Source organism: Amphiura filiformis, chromosome 6, assembly GCF_039555335.1.
Source record: "Amphiura filiformis chromosome 6, Afil_fr2py, whole genome shotgun sequence".
Classification (NCBI taxonomy): domain Eukaryota; kingdom Metazoa; phylum Echinodermata; class Ophiuroidea; order Amphilepidida; family Amphiuridae; genus Amphiura; species Amphiura filiformis.
The window spans coordinates 15,283,803-15,307,852 of NC_092633.1; the positions used below are offsets into that span (position 1 = coordinate 15,283,803).

The 24,050-nt window shown below is 35.5% G+C and overlaps 1 protein-coding gene across 1 annotated transcript; it reads right to left on the reverse strand.

Moving 5' to 3' along the window:
* Positions 1-720: 720 nt before the first annotated feature.
* On the reverse strand, positions 721-23,274 carry LOC140155033 (protein phosphatase PTC7 homolog). The gene is made up of 6 exons (XM_072177709.1): positions 22,880-23,274; positions 18,153-18,329; positions 12,695-12,890; positions 11,425-11,548; positions 2,329-2,458; positions 721-1,274 (listed from the first exon to the last, which is right to left on the reverse strand). The coding sequence occupies exons 1-6, from the start codon at positions 23,139-23,141 to the stop codon at positions 1,207-1,209; spliced, it is 957 nt and encodes a 318-aa protein (XP_072033810.1). The 5' UTR covers positions 23,142-23,274; the 3' UTR covers positions 721-1,206.
* Between the last annotated feature and the right edge of the window lie 776 nt (positions 23,275-24,050).

Below are 24,050 nucleotides of genomic sequence, written 5' to 3' on the forward strand. Positions count from 1 at the left end.
GATCTAGATTTTCATCTCAGCCATATAGTAGGTGTCCCCCAACAATCAATCAAGTTGTGTACAAGTATTTCAAATAATTTCTGGCCATCATGGAACATACCCATTGTGTACATGCAGCAGGACACAGTCTACTCGCTAGTGTTATTGCAAGAGCCACTTCTGCAAAAGGTTCTAGCTGCACCATGCACCTGTGTGTTGCTACCCACAAAGTTGCACACATTCTGAGTATTCTGCAATGGACACAAATTAGTTGAAAAACCAGGAGTATCAAATTTAAAGTAATCTGGTTTGTGATCCATGATGACTACTATATTTTCACTTGCATTATCTTTGCTGGCAAATTGTTAGTATAACTTAAGGTTTAGTGATATTGCAAAATAACATTTCTTGCATTGAACTGAAATTAAGATTAAATTTGGTTCTGGCTTCCTCGCCATATACATTGTTTGCAAATACATATCAACATATCATATACTTTGTATATTCTCAATTAATTGTCACGCCATTCACTTGAGGAAGCTGAGTAGAACCATTAGGAGAGTAATAATACTCTTGCATGCCGCAAGAGTTTAAGCCTGATTACACTCTTTATTCAATTGACCTTTTCGGTAAATCCCATAAGCCTTTGCGAGTACACCTAAGAACTCGTCATTCTGCGCCACGCCGCTTTCTGCACCGCGCGCGCACATCGCTTATCGAACATCGTTACTGCGCATTGCAAGTCGGCGTGACGTAAAATGACGAGTTCTCAGGTGTACTCGCAAAGGTTTATGAAGGCTTACCGAAAAGGTCAATTCACCCATTGCATGGTTCCGCCATGTGCGAGGAGAGCCTTGATCTGGCAGCATGCATGAATGGGAATTGAATCAGTCATATAACATTGCTTAAAGTTATGCAATTCTTCCTTTCACGTCATGCCAGTTCGAGGCTCTCCTTGCATCATGGCGGTACTGTACAATACATGTAGGTGAATTCACTTTGATAGGACTCTCTACCTCGTACTAAAACAACCCATACTAAACAGGTCTCCAGAGTATGAACACCCATAACTGCAATATCATTGCAAGTGTTCATGTTGCACTTAAAATGAGATACCTCGCATGCACATAGTTAACAGAGGTAACAAAATTGGCGAGGAATAGAGAGGTGCACACACACACACATACATACAGACACATCCTGTGCATCATCTCAGTTAGGTCTGTGCTATAAGAAGTCTTCATCTTCAAACTGTACAGCAGATAACAGAATGGTGATGTCATCTGGTTTACCACCTGTTGGCAAAAGCAAATATAGTAAATCATCAGAATAATAATAATACAAAAATAATAATTATTATGATAATCAGAACAATAAATGATTTCTAAATCTCATTTTTTTTTTTAATGGGGACGGCGGCCCCAGATAGGTCATCCGAAGATATGAGATTTTTTTTCATTTTCAGCCTATTTTACAAGTTGATCTCAAATTACTAATTGACCACAGACGGACACCACGACTGACTGATGGACATACAACTTGTGATGCCATAAGGACTTTTCCTTCGGATGAACGTCCTAAACGAACGACTCACAATGAGGGAAAATGCAGAAATTCTATAAACTTAACTTTTGATGTATAGAGTAGTTTCAAATCCATAATTCGACAAAAAAAGTGTTCCACACCTACCATTTTTGTTTTCAATTATGTCAAGAGAAATAGAAGTATAAGTTACCACAAAAGTGAAGCTTTGGAAGTATTTTAAATGTAGAACAAATTTGGCATATGGACCAAATCCCACTTAGGGCAGTTTAATGAAACTTGGTAAATTGTTGAAGGCCAAGATTGTCAACTCAATCCATCACTCACAGGGACGTGAGTGACCTCTATTGAAAAAAGAGGAACTTTGTTCAAAAAAGAGCAAAAGCACTGAAATATGCTCAAAATGGGCTGAAAATGAAAGAAAAAGCTAAAATTTCCAAAAAAGAGGAATTCAGCTTAAAACAGGAGATTTCACACACAGATATCCACCACAAAACACTGAAATGATTAAAGCTACATTTTTATCATTGTTTAGGTTTTTAAAACCCATGTTTTAATAGCTCCAATACATGAAAACTATATCTGAAGGCTGAAATATCTAGACTAAGAATCGCATTAATGTTCCCATAGGGTTTTATCTCCCTTTGCGATTCCTGTCATCAACTGACACATGAGCAGGTGTACACACAACTATTCAAGAAGGAATTGGTAGTCTTATTTCTTCTTCAAAATGACAGAGCCGATGACATGATATGAACATGACAACTTAGCTCATTAATATGTGATCTAGATCAGTAATTCACTTACCTACGAAATCGATACCATTGACTCTTGCATGTTGTGCAAATGGTGACATATAGGTTGGGTCATAAGCTAACTCTCTGGCTCTTTCTGCTATAGAGTCTACAGCCCTTTGTATGCTAGTAAATGTCTGGTCCTGTCAAAAATAATTAACAACAAAAACATAATTAGTATTTTCATAACTGCTTCTACATCCCTGTTATATATGCCCCTCAAGTGACAAAAAAAGAAAATCCTGTTCTACGGACCCAACAGACCAGAATCGGGGAACAAATTTTTCCTGTACAAATGAATGCCTATTCAAATTTCGAAAATATCAGGATTTTTTTTTTTTGTGTGGGTATTTTAAAAATTGAAAAATATTTACAGATGTTGGTGAATTTTTTGGTCATTTGCAAAAAAAAAAAGGCCTGACCGACCCTTAAGGTTTTTCCCCCGTCAAATCAAAGAAAATAAACACATTGTACCTCAATTGTATAACTACAAGAGAATTTTGAATGCAACGTTTATTTTAATTAACATTGGGCCCTTTTAGGACAGCATCATTTCTTCATCATAAAAAGCTGAAGTGAGAGAGTAACTGCAACAAATTGTGTGGTCACAAGATCTGTTTCTTTGTTTGTTTTTGCTTTTTTGACCTTCGTTTCCTGTAGCGCAGCATGTGTATGCATGCATGCTATTCATTTAAGTGTAAATCACAGTTTCTCTTTAATTATGCGCTATGCGGGTGAAGCAAAGGGGAAAATCAAGCGCTGCTGGACATACTACAACTTGTAAATCAATTATGTAATAGAAATCTGCTTATCCAGGGTATGGTTTAATTTCTAGGAAATGCGTGCGAGGTACACACACAAATTGATTTTTCTTGGTGAGGATGGTTGCTAATAATGTCTCATCAAAATGGGAAAAGGAAAGGTTCTTTGCCCTGTACATGTACCTTATATTTGACCACGTCTTCATGGTGATTTTAAAGGTAATATTCTGTAAATTACCTAAAGAGTACTTGTATAAAGTGCCTCCTCTAAAAGCCAAAGCACCCCTATTCAGTCAAATACATGTACAGTACAAATCATATGCAAAACCTCACATATTTGTCAACACCTCATTCTTGATATTTGTACACAATGTAAATCAAATATTATTAAAACATATTTAAAACAAGAAAAGTAACATCTTTATTACAATTCTATAATTCATACATAGATACTAAAAATATGACCTGCGTCATCTCAAAAATAGATGAGCACATAATATGGCGACCCATCAAGACACTACTTATAAATATTATAACCACCCCCTGATGACATACATGAAGACTATTTATGAGTTGCTAGGTCTCTTAAAAGCATTTCAAAGGCTAGTGAGCAAATGGATGGATAAGTGTCTAGTGTCTGCCATCAGCATGAGCATCACAAGCTGGTTTACGTAAATACACATGAGGAGATAAGGCGATAAAAAACAAACCGTAATCCATGGGCCCCGACTGACCCAGATTTGGCATTTGGGTGTTTTTTTTTTGGCTGGAATGCACATAAAATCACCTGGTTTTATGACAAAAGTGGACTGCTTTTGACTGATAAAATGCAAGTGAAGCAAGTTAAACAATTTGCTTACAGATTTTTGTTATCGAATAGGGTCAATGCAAAGAAAGAAAGAAAAAAAAACCCTACTTGAAAGATATGTCCTGCTGCCCATTAACTTGTAAGTTGTAGAACAGGGTTTATCATCGCCTAAGGACAAGAGATTGTTGCGTGAGGAATGAGAGACACTGAGAGGTGAAATTGGAGAGAGATTAAAGGTGAATCAAGAGACTGGGGAGAGAAACAAATGGACAGACACAGAATAGGAGAAGCAGACAGTGTCAACAGGGACAGGAATAGGAATGATTCTATTGATTCATGCAACTAAATTAATCTGTAAATTATCTTACAGGCATTCCATCTTACGTTGTTTACATACACATGACTTGTTCTGTTAATTTTATTCACATCCTTCTTAATGACCTTAACCTTATACCAACTCCTGTGCCGGCTGTAGCTCGCCATTTCCTCCACTACCCTCTGACATTTAGAAACCATCGGCCAGTACACTGACTACATGACAGGTCAATATGTGAACACAAATATCAAGTGGAAGATACACAGATTTTTAAGAGGCCACATAATCTAACTTAACATCACTTTTATCACTCTTTATCTCAGAGACAGGTTTTTATGTGTGTTTGAAAATGTTGCAGAGATGAAATAATGCAAGTTTAGACTGTCAATTTTCTCTCAAATTGAACAAATTTCATTACAGCATCTATGATCTGCCAAATCAGTGACAAAAAGGCAATTAAATGTTGAATTTACAAAAATGTGCAAAACAATATTTCAAATTGAAAATACATCAGAAGATATCTTACACTTCCCACAATGCATTTCCTCCCTGTAGTAATTTGCTATTCAGTGCCACATTAGTTGATAGTGACAAGATTAGAACCCAAGATCTGGATTTGCTCTGTTAATTTAGGTATTTTTTGTCCCTATCGATTCATATTGCACTGAATAGCAAATACCGTACTGACGCGAGTATAGTCCCACCCCGTTTTTGGGTGAAAATTTTTCAAAATTGGGGGTGGGAATATACTCAAATTTCAACAACAAAAAAAAGTGTTTTATTTTTTCAGTTTTGTAGTGTCCCTGGACCTAGACCTAAATGCTAGGGTCATTCATGGTTGACCTAAAAAATTAAAAAAAATTAAAAAAAATTTCAAGATGTTTTGTATTTTTAATATGAAAATTGATAATTTGTTTTCATGTCATACTCTATTAATGATTTCAAAATGCATTGAATTTGAATGCATTTTGAAATCTTTAAAGGTGAACCTCATTGAAAATAAAGTTATATATCAATGGAAAGCTTATGATGTCAGGAAGCAGAAAAGAATATTTTTTATTTGCCAAACGTACCAGGCTAGACACAATCTCAATGCAAAGATTTGATATTGGCACCCCCTAAATTACAAAACGAAATCGTTCAAATTGGGCGCTTTCGTTGATGACGTCAGCTCGGGGACACACAGTTACTTCCGGGTTGGATTGTAAACACAATGTCCATGCATTACTGTGGCATGCATCGGACCAATGTACAGTCATTGTCAACTTACTTTACATGAAAAATATCTTCAATAAAATAAGAATAACATGAAGGAAACATCATGATCAAATCAAGAATGAAGTTCCTGAATAAAGGGTGTGGATAAAACTGGAAAAAGTGCTGGCCGGGGTGATTTGGGATAGGCCAAAACCATCCACGATATGCATAGGGAATATTACAGTAAAGCAAGAGCGAAGATTCGCCGAAGAACCGGAATGAAAACAGATTGCAAAAAATAGCCTAACTGCTAGTGCTACCAGTTCAGATCGTCACACCAAGTTGAGATGAACTTATCACAATGAGAAAATGAAGGAATAGAATAAGGTACATGTACAGGATTTTTTAATTATTTCTTAGTTTTACAACCGGTCATGTATGATAGGCGAACTCGTAGATACATACGGGCTGGGGCATACGGGAAATCTCAGTGACTGACTGAGTCTCAGTCGCTGAGTGTTCGGTATCCGTGACTGTACTGCTTGCAGACAAAATGACCGATTTGATATTCACATTCTGATATTTCCAACTTATTGCTACTTCGTCAGCAAAATTTATTCCTGTAAATGTTCCAAATATCAAGGAACGATTGATCAAATCAGCTAATACACAGTGCTCCCGGAAGACGAGAAGCGCTAGCCCTGTTGGGAATATCCGCCTCACAGACACCAGCTCCTTGCAATGATACCCTTGCAATTCCTTCAGTATTTCGCTACTACCATCATCCATACAACAATTACATAGATGTTTTTCTTTTTCAGTAGTGCTACACCGATTGTGCTATCATCAAGAACTGTGACAGAAATGACAATATTATAATCTAGATTTCAGAATTCCATCAATAACGGTCTACCAAGCCTAAATTGTATTTATAAAGTATTTGTTTCTTTCAATTGTGAATTCATGCATGGAAAGAATATTTTCCGCAATGATATCCGATCGGGGAATGATCACGGCGCTAGATATGAAAGAAAACCTTTTTATGAGCTGGATTTTATAATGAAATCTTTTTTTGATTACTGCAAGACAATATTTTTTAGAAATCAGATATTTTAAAATGAATCAAGAACAGGGAATGTTACTTGATAAGCAAGTATTTAATTTGATGTTTATATTATTATGCCATGACCGGTCACAACAAGAATTTGCGCATGGAATTTGATCACAGCGCGAAATTCGAACTCAATAACCCAATTATACCCAGCCAGTTTCGACCGATTTTGTCCAAAATTTACGGAAAATGTATGTGTTGACAATAATTCTATTATTTGCAACTTGAATATTCCTCTAATTTCAAGCTTAATTGCGAAAATGCTACAAGCAGACTTGATCAAATCCGGAGATGAAATCTGCTGCAACACACACCGGACCGCAAGTGCTACCAGAGGACGAACTTGGCGAACTTGGTGACTGTGTTTGCGCATATCCACCTTGGTCGGGTGCCTGCTATTTCTTCAGCAGTAATTTACGCATCGTGTTCGGTAATCCATAAAACATGAATGTTTCACTTTTTCAGTACCGTACACTGATTGTACTACCATTAAAGAATCGTGACACAAGTGACAATATTTTTATTTTACTCAGATTTCAGAATTCCATCTACTTAGCCTAAATTGTAGTTATTTTATTTTTAAAAAAGTATGTTTCTTTCAATCGTGATTGCGTGGAAAGAATGTACATGTATTTACCGCAATGCGCTAAATATGAAAACCTTTATGGGCTGGATTTGATGAAATCGGCGGGTTTTTTTTTATAAATTTTTTGATTACTGCAAGACGATATTTTTAAATATCAGATATTTTCAAATGAATCAAGAATAGGAATGTCACAAACAAGTATGTAATTTGTTTTTCGATCATGTTTATTCAGTCCATGACATGAGCGGTAGGAAGCATTTGCGCATGGAATTGATCCCGGCGCGAAATTCAAACTCAATTACCCAATTATACCCAGCGAGTTATGACTGATTTTGTCAAAAATTTACGGAAAATTTATGTGCTGACAATAATTCTATTATTTCTAATATATATATAGAAGGAACCAGCAACTTGAAGATTCCTCTAATTTCAAGCTTTATTGTGAAAATCAGACTTGCCGGGCAGCTTGCAAAGTACAGGAAGCAAGTCTTGTTTACATGTTTCCGAGTAGGATCACGTGATGCGAACCCTGAGCTTACGCCACGAGCATTCTCAAGGTCATAGACGATTGATTTGGGTGCTTTTTAAGCGCTTTTAAAAAAGACCCAAAATTCATTCATTTTTTTAATTTTTCAGCTTTATTGGCCGTCAAAAAAATCGGAAAAAATTATTTTTAGTATCCTGACATCATAAGCTTTCCATTGATATATAACTTTATTTTCAATGAGGTTCACCTTTAATAGAGTATTTTTTTTTTTTTTATTTCTGAAATTTTTCGAAAATTTGGGGGTGGGACTTTACTCGAAGGTGGGACTATACTCGCGTCAGTACGGTAAGTGCAGCGAAGAATTGCATTAGGAAGAGTGAGTAATTATTAACAATATTTTGTATTGAAATATTTCTTTGCTTGCCATAAAAATCCAAACACAAACACAGGTAGTTATTGCACCTAAACAGAAATGTTACAATTTATACTTGATAGCCAACGAGTCAATTGTTGTGAAAGCTTGAACATGTTGTTTTTCTCAAAATTCCATGAATAATTCAATGCCCTACAGATGAGCAGGTGCTGGTTCTATAGTTTGTTTGGCTTATAATTGGCGAAGATTGAAGATTATTTGTTTTTTATACTGTGCACATCAACAAAGTCCCAACTTGCATTCACATAAGTTCATAAACACAATCACGCATTACACAAGCCACTACTAGCGTCAGTATCAATACACAATGTTATGAGTCTCATTTTTTTGCCAATTTTAAGTCAAACAACTATACCTCTTACAATCATGATGAATGGGCCATCCCAATAATGGTCTATCTGTTACATTTATTTAGAGAACTAGTCACACAGAAGGCACACAGATAACTCACAATTTACAGTGATTCCCCATAACACAACCTGAATTTAATTATACTTGATGTCACCAATACAGAATCAAATCACAACAAAATAAGTTGATGTTTATACAATCTGTTTTCAGTTACAATTATGAAACCTGCATAAATTATTTTAATAAATAGTTGGTACTCACACATTGAGCTAATATTATCATTTCCAATGGCGATGCAAAATTAAGTTTATTCAACTGGAAGAACAATACCACACCATCACACATTTCAAGTTATTTACGTACTTGCCATAATTAGGGCTGTTTATGTTTCTCTTTCAAACCAGGCAAATAATTATAAAAATTTTGATAAAGCAATACTTTTCATAGTTCTGCAAATTTCTTGGTAGCTCCTACAAGACCATTATTCTCTAATGCAACTTTAAATTTTTCCTGCAGCAAACAGGTGAATATTCTTCACATATATGTTTTGATAACACATACATGTACATGACTATGATGAGCAATCACCATTGTACAGGTTACTTCTTGAGGCATCCAGCTCTTATAGGTTTCACAATAGCGCTCACACCACTTGTATATACCCTAGGCAAGGAGCGAGCTTATCATATTGAACCTGCTGGTTTAAAGGTACACAGCCACTGAAAGCTGGTTCAGAAGATTTAAAAGCAAACTTCTACCAATTTACATGATTTAGGCCAAAACAGGATGTATCAATTTTGTAAACAAATGGCTTGATCCCTCTCTGGGGCTGTTTGAATGTCCTTTGTGACCACTCAATCTATTGATGATCTGTTTTGGCATGTAACTGAGAAAGAATACGTGTTAAAGTGAAATGCCCAATTCATACTCCACTATATCCTCCCAATAATCATTTTTCTATCATATTTAGTCCTGTTATGGATTTGAAATTGAGGTCCAGTAGGTGTTGTTAGATTCATACAATGAACATCAGCCAAGAGCCAATCAGAATCATTCATCTTATATTGCAAGTGCAACCAAGATGGAAAAAATCTCTGCAATGTCAAGAAATGTATTGCTATGTTTTAAGATTTCTCATCACATAGATGGTAAAATCGGACTAAAATATCATTGCCCATCTATTCACATTAATTGATGGCTATCACAGAACCAAACACACTCTACATGTATATGAGTAAATGACTTTAACCCACTATGAAAGTCATAACACGTTTCAGTTATCGGATCCCATCATTTGTAATTTCCCTTCAGTTCGCCTGGTCATCCAGGTACGTGATCTACTCCTGTAAATGACCTTGTTATTCTGCCCAAGTGAGACATTTCATGTTTCCAGCTGAGGTTAATAGAGCTTTTAACCATTCTTCCTTAATATCTGACAAATTAATTGATTGGAAGTTGTTGATGTGTGTGTTTTTAAATGTGATGTGTTGGATTGACAATTTCAGTCAAATGTCATTAGGCTGTAAATAAACAATGATTTCTTACTTGATGGCCATTTATTTTTCATTGGTTTTATTATATTTTTTTACTGGTGATATACCACCAAACACAAAAAAAATAGGACAACATACATCTTTGATATTCAAGTGATATGTGTATATAAAATAATGAATTTTGCTTACAAAAATGTAGGGGAGAAAAGAAAATTTTGGCTAAAGCGGGATTCCTATTGGCTACATCTGGATTGAAAATCTAGTGCACTATCACCCGAGCTACCCAGCCCTTTTTAAATTATAATAAAAATTTTATGGTAAAAGCAAATAACATTAACATCTGCAGGTGCAGTTACCAACCAGACCTAAACCTTAATGCGATATTAAGTCGATCCATAACATAATCGGCAGTGACAACCAGTCATCAAAAATGTGATTCATAACTTGCTGTTATAAATTCATCAAACTTCCATGCTCAATCTTCTCTGGCTATGTAGGAGTTAATACTTTGGATCAAACTCGTGTAACCTGGCTTATGTGACAACAAATTACCGAACTTCCCTTTGATTGAGTTCAAATTAGCAAATTGTCTCAATATGCCTTTTGGCAAGCAGTATCAGACATGAACTTGACTTGCCTATCACATCCGCTGTGTGGGGACTCAAGTGTTTCTTAAGTGCATGCATATGAATTACCTTTGAAATTATTATGGAAAGCATTTTTTTTAAAGTCTTGTCAATATGCCTAAGTTAAAGCTGCACATCTGCTGTGTAGGAACTGAAGTGCTTCTTCAATAGGAGAACAGTGCTTTTGAAATGAAATTACATGTATCATGAAACAAATAATTTTAAATTGATAATCCAATCCAAGCTTTAAACTCCCACATGACAAAAATCTTGAACTATTATAGTTCCTATAAATTATGCAATCCAACAAGTACATTTGAATGTTAAAGCAACATGTGCATCCATGGCTCCCACAAGCACATGATTTGTAAACTACGCACGACGGAAAAAAAATCAACCAATTATGCTAGCCAATGTTGATACCAAGCAGCCGATCACTAAGGTTGCGGCTTCTGCGAAGTGCCCACACACAGTGACATGATGCCTGTCATACACTTTTGTCCAACAATAGCATCACTGATCACATTACTCATCATCAAACACAAGCATTTAAATAATACATTTCAGTTACTATTGAAAAACACTGAAACTATGACGGCTATTAAATTTATTTGCTGACATCTGATTCTATAAATATGATTGCAGGGTTTTGTAAATTTTGCTGGACTTTTTTCCTCCAAAACTGGAATGGGACTTTAACTGAGTATGGTACTATACCTAGATATTCATCATCATGAATCATCAGTCGACTACGGAGCAGGCGACTACAAGCTTTCTCCAACTATTGCGATCTTAATAAACAAGTAAATTAAGCATGTGTGTTACACTAGTTATCAGGTACCTTGTCAGCGAAGGCCAAACTTTCCTGGTAGCAAGCGCTACCAGGAAGGTGTGAATGTGAGTGATTTGATTGTTGTCCTTGGTATTTACTGATTCTTACCTTAATTTTAGCTATTTCTTTTAGTATCATTTCCTCTGACATGTTGTCAAAGAGACCATCAGTTGCCACTAGAATTATATCACCTTCTTTGACTGCAAAGGTACTACTTGAAGCCGACTCGGGACTGGGGAAAATAAAAGCAAAGGAAAACCTTGTTATTTATCTATTTCACATTAAGGGCTGGGGTATGAACGTTTGGACAGTATTTACTTTTGGGACATTAGAGCACATCAGACATATCGAATTGCATTCTGAATACGAAGAATATCATTCTGATATCAAATAATTTTGATTTTTTGAAATTCGCAATTTAATACACATTTTATGGCAAATCATTAAAAATTGATATTTTTGATATTTAACAGTACTTGAAGTAAACTTGGTAAATCTGATGATTTATACTTAAAGTGTATGTAGTAGGTGGGATGAAAAGTCGACGATCAATTGAAAATTTTGACCTTTCGTATTGAAGATATGGATTTTTTCCCAAAACACCAAAAAAAATTAGGTCTTTTGGGAAAAAATCCATATCTTTTAATACTAAAGGTCAAAATTTTCAATTGACCGTCGGCTTTTCCTCCCTGCTACATACACTTTAAGAATATATCATTAGATTTATGTAATTTACTTCGAGGACTGTTATATATCAAAAATTTGAAAAAAACAACAAATTTTTATAATTTGTCATAAAATGTGTATTATATTGTGATTTTCAAAAAATGAAAATTATTTGATATCAGAAAGACATGCTTCGTATTCAGAATGCAATTCGATAGGTCTGAGGTGCACTCATGTCCCACAAAAAATACTGTCGAAACGCAATAAACGCTCATTTTAGATCCCTTAACAAGTTGAAGTTCTGCATTTCTTTTCAATGAATGATAGAATAATGTCATGTGATATTATGAAGTCTAAAAGAAAAGAATCTAAAAAGAAAAGCATCTACACACATGTACACAAACTGAGGATGAAAGAACAAAATCTGGAACTGAAAAAAATCAAACTGGAAAATTGTGCAGAAGAAAAGCTGTTATCTACTTTTCCCCATCCTATTAGGCTTTCATGGATAATGATTTAACTGCCACTTTTCAGATTGCATCTTCAATGCATTTTGCTGGGGCAAAATCATCCTGGTGACAGTGTTTATAGAAAATTCCAAAATTTCCCTTGAACTGGGATTGGATCCCAGTATTGGACTTAGGCTTAAAATGAGCTACAACACATTTTAATACATCTTACCAACACACTCAGTTAGAACTAAGAAACCTACCTGTCGTTAAGAATAGTTGCAAGCCCTGGTGGGGGTATAGATAACTGGAATGGGGTATTAAAATAGTGCTGTTGATCTTCCGATCTATGTACTATTCGACCACTTCTGACTACTAGAAACCCAGAGTCGCCAAGGTTGGCAGAGTGTAACGTGTGTGTATCGTTGTCAAATATTACTATACACGCTGTACTGCTTCCTGTAAGGGAGATACAAAAGAACAGGACATTTGTTAAGTCACTAATTATCGTAAATTGTTTTACATTTTATTGTACTTAAGGGGGTACTACACCCCTCGATAAATTTGTGTCTATTTTTGCATTTTTCTCAAAAACTAATAACACAGTAGTAACAAAAGTTATGTATAGTATTAGGGAATTCAATTACTACACTGGAATTTCAGTGACCCAAGACAAGCGGCATGTTATTTATGATCAGAAATAAGGTACCGCTAGGATGTACCTCGTTTACTATCATATAGACTGAACCGGTTGTCTGGAGTCAATGAAATTTCAGTGTAGTAATTGGATTCCTTGCCCCAACAATATACATAATTTTTGTTACCAGTGTGTTATTATTTTTAAGAAAAATTCAAAATAGTTACAAATTTACCACAGGGTGTAGCCCCCCCTTAACTAACGTGACTGTATTTCCTAAATTAAACTCCTCTGGGGTTTGCATTTCAAAAGGGGAGGAGTTTATTAGAGGTCATTTTTAGAACGATAATTCCTGTAAAAATCGTTACGTACCGGTAAGCTTAAAACTCACACTAAAATGAAGAACTATGAACTTGAGATCAATGACTTCCGGTTCACTTCCGGGTTTACGATCAGACTCTGATGGCTACTACAGTCCCGGCCATTGAAAACTCTAAGTGCAAGAACATTTTTATGAGATTTTACGCACTGTTTTCATTAACTTTTCAGATGAAATTCGTAAAATTCAGCCCTTTGTTCAGGGGGGGGGCATTAGTTTGAGGGTTATTTTCATTACAAAAACTTGATGGGCGTTTATTTGAAGGGGAGCGACTTTTCAAGGATATACGGTATTGGGTATTCAATGTATAGGGAGGGAGCTTCCTAGCTGCAAGTCCCTGGTTGTTGCCAAATGGTTTTCTTCTTTTTTCACAGCATATGAACAGTCAACCAATATGGAAGATACATTACCATTAACATGTTCAACTGTTATCAGCAGCATACAATTAATCCATACATTATGTGTAACTTTGATTCATTTGTAATTGTTAAAAAATCTAATTCTTATTCTGTAATGAACTCTGACACCATCCACCATTATGAAACCCTACAGTCTATAGTAGATATAAAAGATGTTATGCATGACAGATCAAACATGTTTCTATGTAGTTACAATTAATGAAGAATACTAGCTCCTGCATAATATGTGTAGATCTGAATGCATTTAATGCAGTTGCTGCTAATGCTACAAACTTAAAGGAATATACTCTGCAGTCTGCACACATACTTTAAAAGCGCTGAGATTAAAGTGCTATAGTACAATTTAAAATAATGCAAAATTTGTTTTTAGCAGCCACATGTACCATATGCAATACAAGTCTTGCTACTTTAGTATAATGAGGCACTGTGCAAACAGAACAAAACTATAAAATTTATCCTTTAATCACTCTATGCTGATTTTATTCTCTTTTGATCACCTAAAATGCTAATTGATTGACAACATTTAAAATTTATGGATACTTGAAAAATCTTCAAACAAGCCAACATCATGAATTAAAACACAAATCATGTTACAGCATGACATGTTATCCTGTTAGTTGATTCCGATTTTGAGTTGGCGAGTTACACAGTATGTATATTACTGTTCCATAGGCATAATTTTGTTCTGTTAATAACAAAAAACTTTAAAAAGTAATTCTGAACACAATAGTGAACTATTAAACAAATTTTTGACAAATGATGGCCCAAATGTAAAAAAATCATATTAGTTTGTGTGATTTTGTTGTTGTTTTGTCCTGTTTTGTTATTAGTTTCAAATTTAACATTGTTATTAGTTTAAAATTTAACACTAACTATAGGCTCACATTCACATTGCTTAAGACCAAGGTCACTAATATAGATTTGATAGTTTTGATTTGATGTAACAACAAAAAATTCAATAAATTCAATGTCAAAAGTTAGTAAGTAGCTTGTTTGGATGTATAATCAGTAAATCTAGTGCAAGTGCTGTAAACCTTGACTTGAAAGTTTCAAAGAATTGTTTGTAACCTCCAACTTTTGGATTTAACAATCTAAAATCATAACACACAAAGTTTTTGATAAAAGTGAGTAGAAGAACCCTTTGCAATCAGCCTTGTTGCTTTTAAAATGTGAAAACTACATTGCTGAATACATGCATGCATGATAACTTCCGGCCTATGTCTAACATGAATTGGAAAAGGAAGCAAGCCTGTGTTGCATGATCATCTGTGATGATCACATGATTACTGATCATCGTTCCATATGTGGTGTGATCAAGCAAAATCAGTCTGAAGTCGGACATATTCAATTTTCAGTTTCTTATAGGGTTGTAAACAGCATTTGCAACGCTACATTTTGCAGAAAACCCCATTGAATTTGGACAACCAGTTCAAATGATATGAACAGTTGAATGAGTTTCCAAAACAATAGGAAACAAAAGGAAGTACTTCCCTCAAAAATCAATATTTCTGACTTATGACTGATTTTGCTTGATCAGATCATATCCCATATATGCTACCAGATTTGTCATTGAATATTAAGCCCAATTTATAATACAAGATGACAATGTTGGCAATGGTCTAGATTTTACCCTACAGTGTTTTCTAACTAAATAAGAAAAACACATAAATATACATGTATGTATAATGTAGGTTTAAAATTTGGGAATTACAGAAAATTCACCCAACAACCATAGGCATACATTTGTACATGTAGATTCAAACTTCAATTTTTGATGGTGGCTTCTGTAATTTTACTTTTCATGTTTTTATTAGTGTTTTTTTTTCTTCAATATGGTGCCAAATAGGCTGGGTTGAATTAAAGACTCAAACTGGCTTTTGGCATTACAATTCTTTACTTAGTGCAATTTTCATGCATTTGATCAGTATACCACTGTCATGGTTTCAAGACCATTGTGATAGCCTGATTCCTATCAGGCTCTTAGAAGCAGAGTGCCACGTTTAAGCCCTTCCAGAACAAACACTGTTTGCCAGTTCAAATAATGGCTGGCAACCTCAGAAATTTCTAATACAAAGTTTGTTCGAATATTATTTTAGTGCATGCAAGAAAATGACTTTCATCTACCTCTCTTCCTATATGATTATACATACTGTACTTCAATGTTTGAGTATTAATAAACGCATGGGCTTTACATACACACTTTACTTATGCATGATCCTGGAACCTAGGATTGAGTGCAGATATCAGAACCAGAGATGGTCCCCCTCTCTTTTCAAATAGCTTGTGACACTTAAGGGGGTACTACACCCCTAGCTAATTTTGTGCCTATTTTTGCATTTTTCTCAAAAATTATAGCGCATTGGTGACAAGTAAGATTTGTATATAGGGCAAGGACTACAACTACTGCACTGAAAATTCAGCAACTCAAGGCAAGTAGTTATTGATTTATTGATCAAATACTGGTTTTCCTCATTTTTGACTGTAACTCCACAACTTCTGAAATAAAATTTCCAGTGCAGTAGTTGTAGTCCTTGCCCCTATAATATACATATCTTACTTGTCACCAATGCGCTATGATTTTTGAGAAAAATGCAAAAATAGGCACAAAATTGGACAGGGGTGTAGTACCCCCTTAACGTGTATAGGGATGACTCTTCCTGTACACAGGACCAACAGCTTTATGTGACTTCCGAACCACAAGATGTCGCATACACTACCTATAATATATGCGCATACAATAACATTCTGCCAAGTAACTGAACATAATTGCAGGATTCCCAACCTTATTTGGGAGATAAGAACTCTCACCTGGAGCAAACCCACACGTCAAACTCTCGCGATCATATTCTCCTGGGCCGACAGCGCAATGCCTTAACCGCTCGACCACAAGAGGTAATTAAAGACCTGTTTGGACCAATAATCATGACAAACTAAACATTAAGCGATTCAAAGGTGCAATGTACAAATCACTCACATCTAGGGCTAACGGAAAGCTGATCAATATGCAAGTACATGTATGCCCAAAACAATACAGTACCATTTGTCTCATATTTTCTTCTACATGTAGCAACATTTTTATTAAAAAAAGATACTGCATCCTATTTAGACCCTATTTCAAATGGATAAAAGTAACAATTCAATTCCAACTCCATTTTTAATTGCAACAAAACACTTCCAGTAACTTTCATAATGATTACATCTACTGACATTCATGCATGATGAGTCATCCTCAAACATGAATTCAATTCTAAGCTATTCGCAATAAGGGTACGCCAGCGGTTTGCGATGTAATCGTGATGTATCATGGGAAAAGGTCGACATCCAAGTCCGCGCAATTCTAATATTTCCATGCTTTTACATAGGAACACGTGACAATATTTTTTAGTTTGTCAAAATAAAGGTGTTACACGCTAATCGATACTCAATAATACTTAATAATGTGATTTGAAATGTGCACAATTAATTTTTTCTCTATCGATTTGCGTGTAATACCGTTATATTGACAAACTAAAAAATATTGTCACGTGTTCCTATGTAATAGCATGGTAATATTCTTATTGCGCTGACTTGGATGTCGACCTTTTCCCATGATACATCACGATTTTCCCATGATACATCACGATTACATCGCAAATCTGGCGGCGCTCTTTATTAAATAGCGAGAATTGACTAACATTTACTAGACTCAGGGAAAAAATTTGATAGTAGGCTTAAATCACATTGCTACATTTTCCTAGTGTAAACAGGATCTTAATAAAAACATGCAATTCAATTTTGACTGGAATTTAAACCCAATATGAATAATGTGACACAATCTGATCCAATCCAACAAGGTCAGAGAAGGGTAAAATTGCAGAATACAGGACACCACTCTCAAATTAGGGTTAGGGTTTAGGGTTAGGATTACAGTAACAGTAGGGGTAGGATTAGGATTAGGCAATAAATAAAGAGTGGTGCCCCATATTCTGCAATTACCCGACCATTTGAAAATTGAATTATTTTCTTCAACAACTTGTCTGGTATGAACTGAGGCTTAAGTTATTATTACTAGCATACTAGTACTGAAATTGGGTACAGTACTAAGTTGTGAGGTTTCTTTTTGCCTGTATCTCAGTATTAATCGCACTCTCAGTATTATAATTGCCACGCTGGCCTGCTTGGATGCCAGATCAAGTCACATAAAGCAATTTGTGATTTAACAAATAATGAAAGTCAAAATTGAATAAGGTCCACTTTCAACATCTGACGCATACAGACAGACCTCATCACATAATAATGCCTCTTACCTATTAATGCAGACTTATTTTCTAATAATTCTTGATAACTAGTTGCTATGATTTGTACAGGAGATGTTGTGAAGTTGCCGTTTTTTACAATTCGCTCACAAGCTTTCATTAGTTGTCCTGGAAATTGAGAAGGATCGATTCCATAATCTCTCCAGCCTCCTACACCATCTGCAACTCCTGTAGGACAGACAACAGAACAAGAACAAAATAGGATATTAACATTATTTTCAATTACAATCATAGATCAAGTGGGATTTGCTATCAGACATACAGTTTTGTAACATTTGTGTGAATTCTCGTGCAATAATACAAATGTACATTTTTTGTACAAATTCCCTCAAGGACAATTTCAAACCTGTTTTAAGTTTAAAAGCAAAATTTCAATAATTTTACCTCAACTTAGAATGCATGCTACATATGGGGTTAGCAAAAACAGTGATGTACATGTAGTCATGTACCATAATAAAAGATATTTCTTTGTATAATATGAAACTGCTCCAAGATAATCGTACTTTTACACAGGTGCACTGCACGATGCACTACAAATCTCATGTATCACAATGAAGCCAATGTATTTAAAATTTTAATTGAGATTAAAATTGTTTATTTAAACAAAATATTTTGTAAAGTGAATATGAATTGGTTTTATAACTGCACCAATCTACTCTAATAATTTTATATTCTTCACAAGTCTCCAAACGAGAAACAACTGATGCGCAGTTTAAATGTATAGCAGATCATCTATGTATAAATTCATTTACAATTTTACATCCATGACTAAATCAATGTTTACTTTATTGTGTCTGCCCCAAACTTAAATCAATTTAATGCACATCTTGAAATTACTTGTGGTACTGCTACACACAAAATGTGGCTGCATTGAGGAGGTCTCCTCTATGGCGAGTATTGATGACACTCCAGTACCTGAGTACCATACATTATCCTGTGTAGCTTGGTTATGTATAAATTCTGTATGATCATCATGATAGTTTACATGTAGATCTATACTAGTACTTCTTTGTCTGTTTCAACATGGGAGCCATAACAACCATTAAAATACAATCATGTACGGTAATAAAATACCTGGCTGCTACGGTTCATCAAGCCAACATGCATTATGTAGGCCTATACAATTAAAATCTTCTGCACAACAAAACATTTCATTTAGTGATCTGTGAAGCATTCTAACAATTTCTCAATCCGCCCCCACATTTCATGTGATATACATGTACATCAAATAACAAACCCTAGGTTTCTAGGGTCTTGTATGGAAGCAGTATCAAATGTACTCACACCTGGACTGTAAACAAGCATTTTCATGTAAGAACATCAACTTTAATTTTAGGCTCATTCCCATATTACAAATCACTGAACAGTGAACACACCAAAAGCCCAGGTACCGGGCATACATCATCCTTCATCATTAGCTTGCTATCCATGCATCAAGCTGTCACACTGTACACAAATCTTCGCATATATCCTGAAATTATCCCTTTCTTTATAATGTAAGTTTGACGTTGCACTGCACAATGAAAGAAACAGCACAAAGTGCTAAAGCAGAGTAGGCCTATACTTTGATGTATTAAAGAGCACCGTTTTAAAAAGCAAGTTCAAGGGCATTTTAATGAGCGCTAAATGACTGGTTGAGTAAAGAACTGCAGCTGGTAACACATAATTTATGTGCTAGTACTGAGACTACGTGCTTAACGTAACTTAGAGAATTAAATTACATGTACATTGTACCTAATTGACATTTCATATACATTGTAGCAAATCAATCAATGGTCACAACGTACAAGGTAAGTTGAAGCGTCAGTCAGCATGCATTTAATTACCTTACTACATGTACATTGTATTGCCTACAGCCCTACATCGGTACTTATGTACCCCACACATGCTGTTGTACCATCTATTTCCATGGTTGTACGTAAATAGTGATAACATATTTTATCTAGAGATCATTCCATTCAGGGGTACAATTTTGTTGCAGCTACTCCCAATCCCAAGAATAAATTTTGGTAGAATCAAATCAATATATTGTTTACTATTAAACACAAATCAATTTTGATTGTGAGACTTAAATATCTAACTATCGCCGAAATTGCACCGCTGCCACTGACGCACAAGTACAGGTAGTTCTGTGGCATTGAAAAATACGGCTAACTCTTTCACAAAGTTCAGAATTATTTGTAGAACTTTCAGATGCCATTGACAAGCCCACTTCCCGTCACTGGCCGTCAGTCCTTTAAGGCCCTTTACAATTGATTCTTAGTTTCCTGTTTCCCGCCCGCGTCCAAAGTAGAGAATTGCAAAATATTTAATTATTTTATTTATATTTTGGATTTTCTCTTTAAAATAACTTTTAATAACTCCCATTTGCTACTTTCTGACTTTGATTATCTCAACTATAATGATGAATAAACAAAGAACATAACTGTACCATTACTTATGTACAAAATCACACATAGTTGTAAAATAATTAAATGCATGCTCCTTGTCAAAACGGGTTGATGTAGGTTGCGACCACTTGTTTTAAAATAAAGAAAATAATAGATAATTAATAATTAATAATTAAAAGTCGCCTCATCCCTTGTTTTCAACCATGAAACAGGAAACTAAGAATTAATTGTGAAGGGCCTAAGGTTATTAATTATTTTAAACTGTTGTGAATTGGTAGTTCACAGCAACTTCACTTAATGGTAGTGAGCTTTGGCAAAAACTGCATTGCTCAATTCATAGCGTAGCGTAGAAGAATGTGCGTGCGATGCTATACTGCATACACGCTTATTTGAACCAATTGGGGGCACAAAGCAATAACTGATCTATTCTAAGCCCTTTAAAATGTAGAATTTAAGCCCTTTAAAATGTAGGATTTAATTTGATTAAAATTTGATATTATTGAAGTGTTTAAGAATGAGAATAAAGGTACTGTTTTAATAATGTTCAACTTTTTAGCTGCTGTCATGCATCATCTCATATTAATGCTACATCATTATTTTTGGTGTAAAACTCGGCTTCACTTTGTTGTTTTACCTTTAAAAAATAACAATGTTGCCCATGTTTAAATGAGACGATAGATGCAAGACAGCGGCTAAAAACAATACCTTAACATGATCATGACAGTACGGTAAGTGAATATTTTATTGTGGGACTGAATTATTCGGACTACAGGTAAATTAAAGCCATATTATAACATTTTCATACAAAATAAAATAGTATTTTTTTGCCATAAAATGTTAGCTATAGATCCCCTTTTCATTTTTAGCCGAACAATTAAGGCAAAGCAAAGAAAATTGGAATACTACTACCAGCACTGATGTCGCCAAGTATACATCACTCCTTCTGTTGTGTTACAGTACATATGATGAACATCGCGTATGCGTTCGACTAATATTTCCATCATTCATATTAATAAAACGACGGTTCCTGCATTTTATTCAAAATCTTGGATTTTGACAAAACTACGACCTAGGGTCTTGATTTTTGCAGGATATGTTGGTTTAAACCATGGTTTAACAAAGTATACCGTAATATAATCATGTAAAAAGCACAATTTTGAACAATATTGAGGGGGTCATCCTCGGCAAATGTTATAATGGCTGTAAGTAATCCTTGGCAAAACATCGCGCTAGTACACCCATCGAATGTGTGTCATCAGCCCTCAGATCGGCCCTCAGCAGACTGTACACCCATCGAATGTGTGTCATCAGCCCTCAGATCGGCCCTCAGCAGACTGTACACCCATCGAATGTGTGTCATCAGCCCTCAGAAGGAATTATTGCCATGTAAACAAACCATCCCTTGGCCAATATGGACATGGTGTACAGCTATTCAGTACCCTGTTTTCCATGGGTGACTGTATAAATAGGAACCCATGGATTCGATCCATGTAAGCAGACTGTAGGAACCCATGGATTCGATCCATGTAGAACGCTAGTGGCTCCGCGATAAACACAAGCGCAGATAGCGTGGAACAGAAGAAAGCATACACGCGCCTTACATTGCGTACCGGTACACGCTTAGTACGCTACATGGACGCAACACGCACGTTCCAGCTTGGCCAATTCCGTGCCAAATACTTATTTCAGTGTAGGTACAGTCACTGCATTTTAATTACCGTAACCACTCGGGTATAAGCCCACCCCCCAATTTCACTTCAAAAATGGGGGTGGGCTTATAACCGAGGAGGGGCTAGTAGTTAAATTTAAAAATAAGAAAAATCTTCCCCATTTGTATATGGCCAATGTATCAGTAATTACTATCATCTTTTTCAATTTTTTAAAATTTTAAGTATGGAATGTTAATTTTTAACTGATATTTTTTCAATATTTGTTCTTAAATGTGAAAGAAAAGCATTGATATGATTTAAAAACTTAGCCAAAATGACTACTGGGCTTATACCAGAGTACACCCTTGTTCCCTGAATGGTTTGAAAAATAAGGGGTGGGCTTATAGCCGAAGGTGGGCTTATACCCGAGTGGTTACGGTAATGCACAGAGAGGTATTTTCTTTTTCGCTAAGTCCTGCAACCCCTTTTGGAAGAGGCTGCGACCCCAAAGGGTCGCAATCCAGTTAGCATGATTATACTAGGGAACTCATGAACTGATCTAGTGATAGCCTTCCTTTTTGCACTTGCAGCTAGCTCAATGCCCAAACACTGACAACTTGAACAACAGGTAAACTAAAGAAAACGTATTGATTATTTCGGGGATTATTTACAAACTTACCTAAAACATCTTGGCTTTTAAATCTGGCGACGAAACAGGCGTCATCACCAAATATCCCCTTTTTGTTGAAAACAGCACTGGCATTAACATGTGCGTTGTGAAAATTATTATTTGGTGATTTTGAGAATCCACAGGATGCCGTCATAAGTTGCATAGGCCGTTTGGTGCTTTGACCAAACTCGAAGGTAGCACTCGCATCGTAAGGTAAATAACCAAGCACTGCACGGCAAAATTGTCTGCCATAAACTAAAACTGACTGCATTTTTGTGTAGCAAAGTAATGAATCTAACGTACGATGTTGGTAAAAAATTAAACAAAATGCCCAAAACGGCTTAAAATGACCGGTAATTTGATGCTACGCATGTCGCGCATGCAATGTAAATCGTCGCCATATTACCAACAACTTGTGACGTCATTTAATCAATTTATTTTTAGCTTAGACGAATCTATTTTTACTATAGGAAAGAACGCAATCTTCACGGATAAATTGGCCGACAAAAATCACAAAATATCAAAATAATTTACTTTGTTTCAACCGATTGCAATTGATATTTTGTGATGTATTTCAGGCATGTCTTTGTCAACTAATACTCATAGATATTGTGTAAGTTGAATATTTGAAGCAATAGAATTAACTTAGAATGCACATACACACCCCTACTTCATAATGGGTGAAACCTGCAAGGGAGATCCCATTCACAAAGGGCATTGTACAATAACACTATCTGATATCTGTGGATTGCAAGAATTAATTTTCCATTTTCCCAGAGGGGAAAATCCCGCGGAAAATTATTTTCAATTTTCAGAACAGTATGAAAAACATAATTATTTTTCAATAATAGTTTGTTTGAGTTCTTTTCCCCATGCACTCGTGTCAGTCTATTTTCTTTTCTTTTAAAGTTTAAGGGTGTGTAAGGGGGTGGGGTAAATCGGGGTGGTGAATAGGGGGTGGGGGCAACGATTTGTTCGACTGGACAAAAGGGAATGGCAAAGATTTTTTTTTTGGCTGGCAAAAAGAGGGAGGGCAAGTAATTTGTGGCACTTAATATTTGGGCTCTGTTTGTTATTTATGTGTAGAAAACGGTGGTCAACTTATATAGGCTAAATGTGCACTATTTTCTGCTTGCTGCGCTCGCTTGCAGCTTGCACCACATGATTAGATCATTTCAGG

Bases quoted from the DNA above. Each gene is read 5' to 3' on its own strand.
- LOC140155033 (XM_072177709.1), bottom strand. From the start codon at position 23,141: ATGCAGTCAGTTTTAGTTTATGGCAGACAATTTTGCCGTGCAGTGCTT. The intron at 12,891-18,152 runs GTAAGAGGCATT...TCTCCCTTACAG, and splicing joins AAATAAGTCTGCATTAATAG to GAAGCAGTACAGCGTGTATA. The intron at 11,549-12,694 runs GTAGGTTTCTTA...TATTTTCCCCAG, and splicing joins GCAACTATTCTTAACGACAG to TCCCGAGTCGGCTTCAAGTA.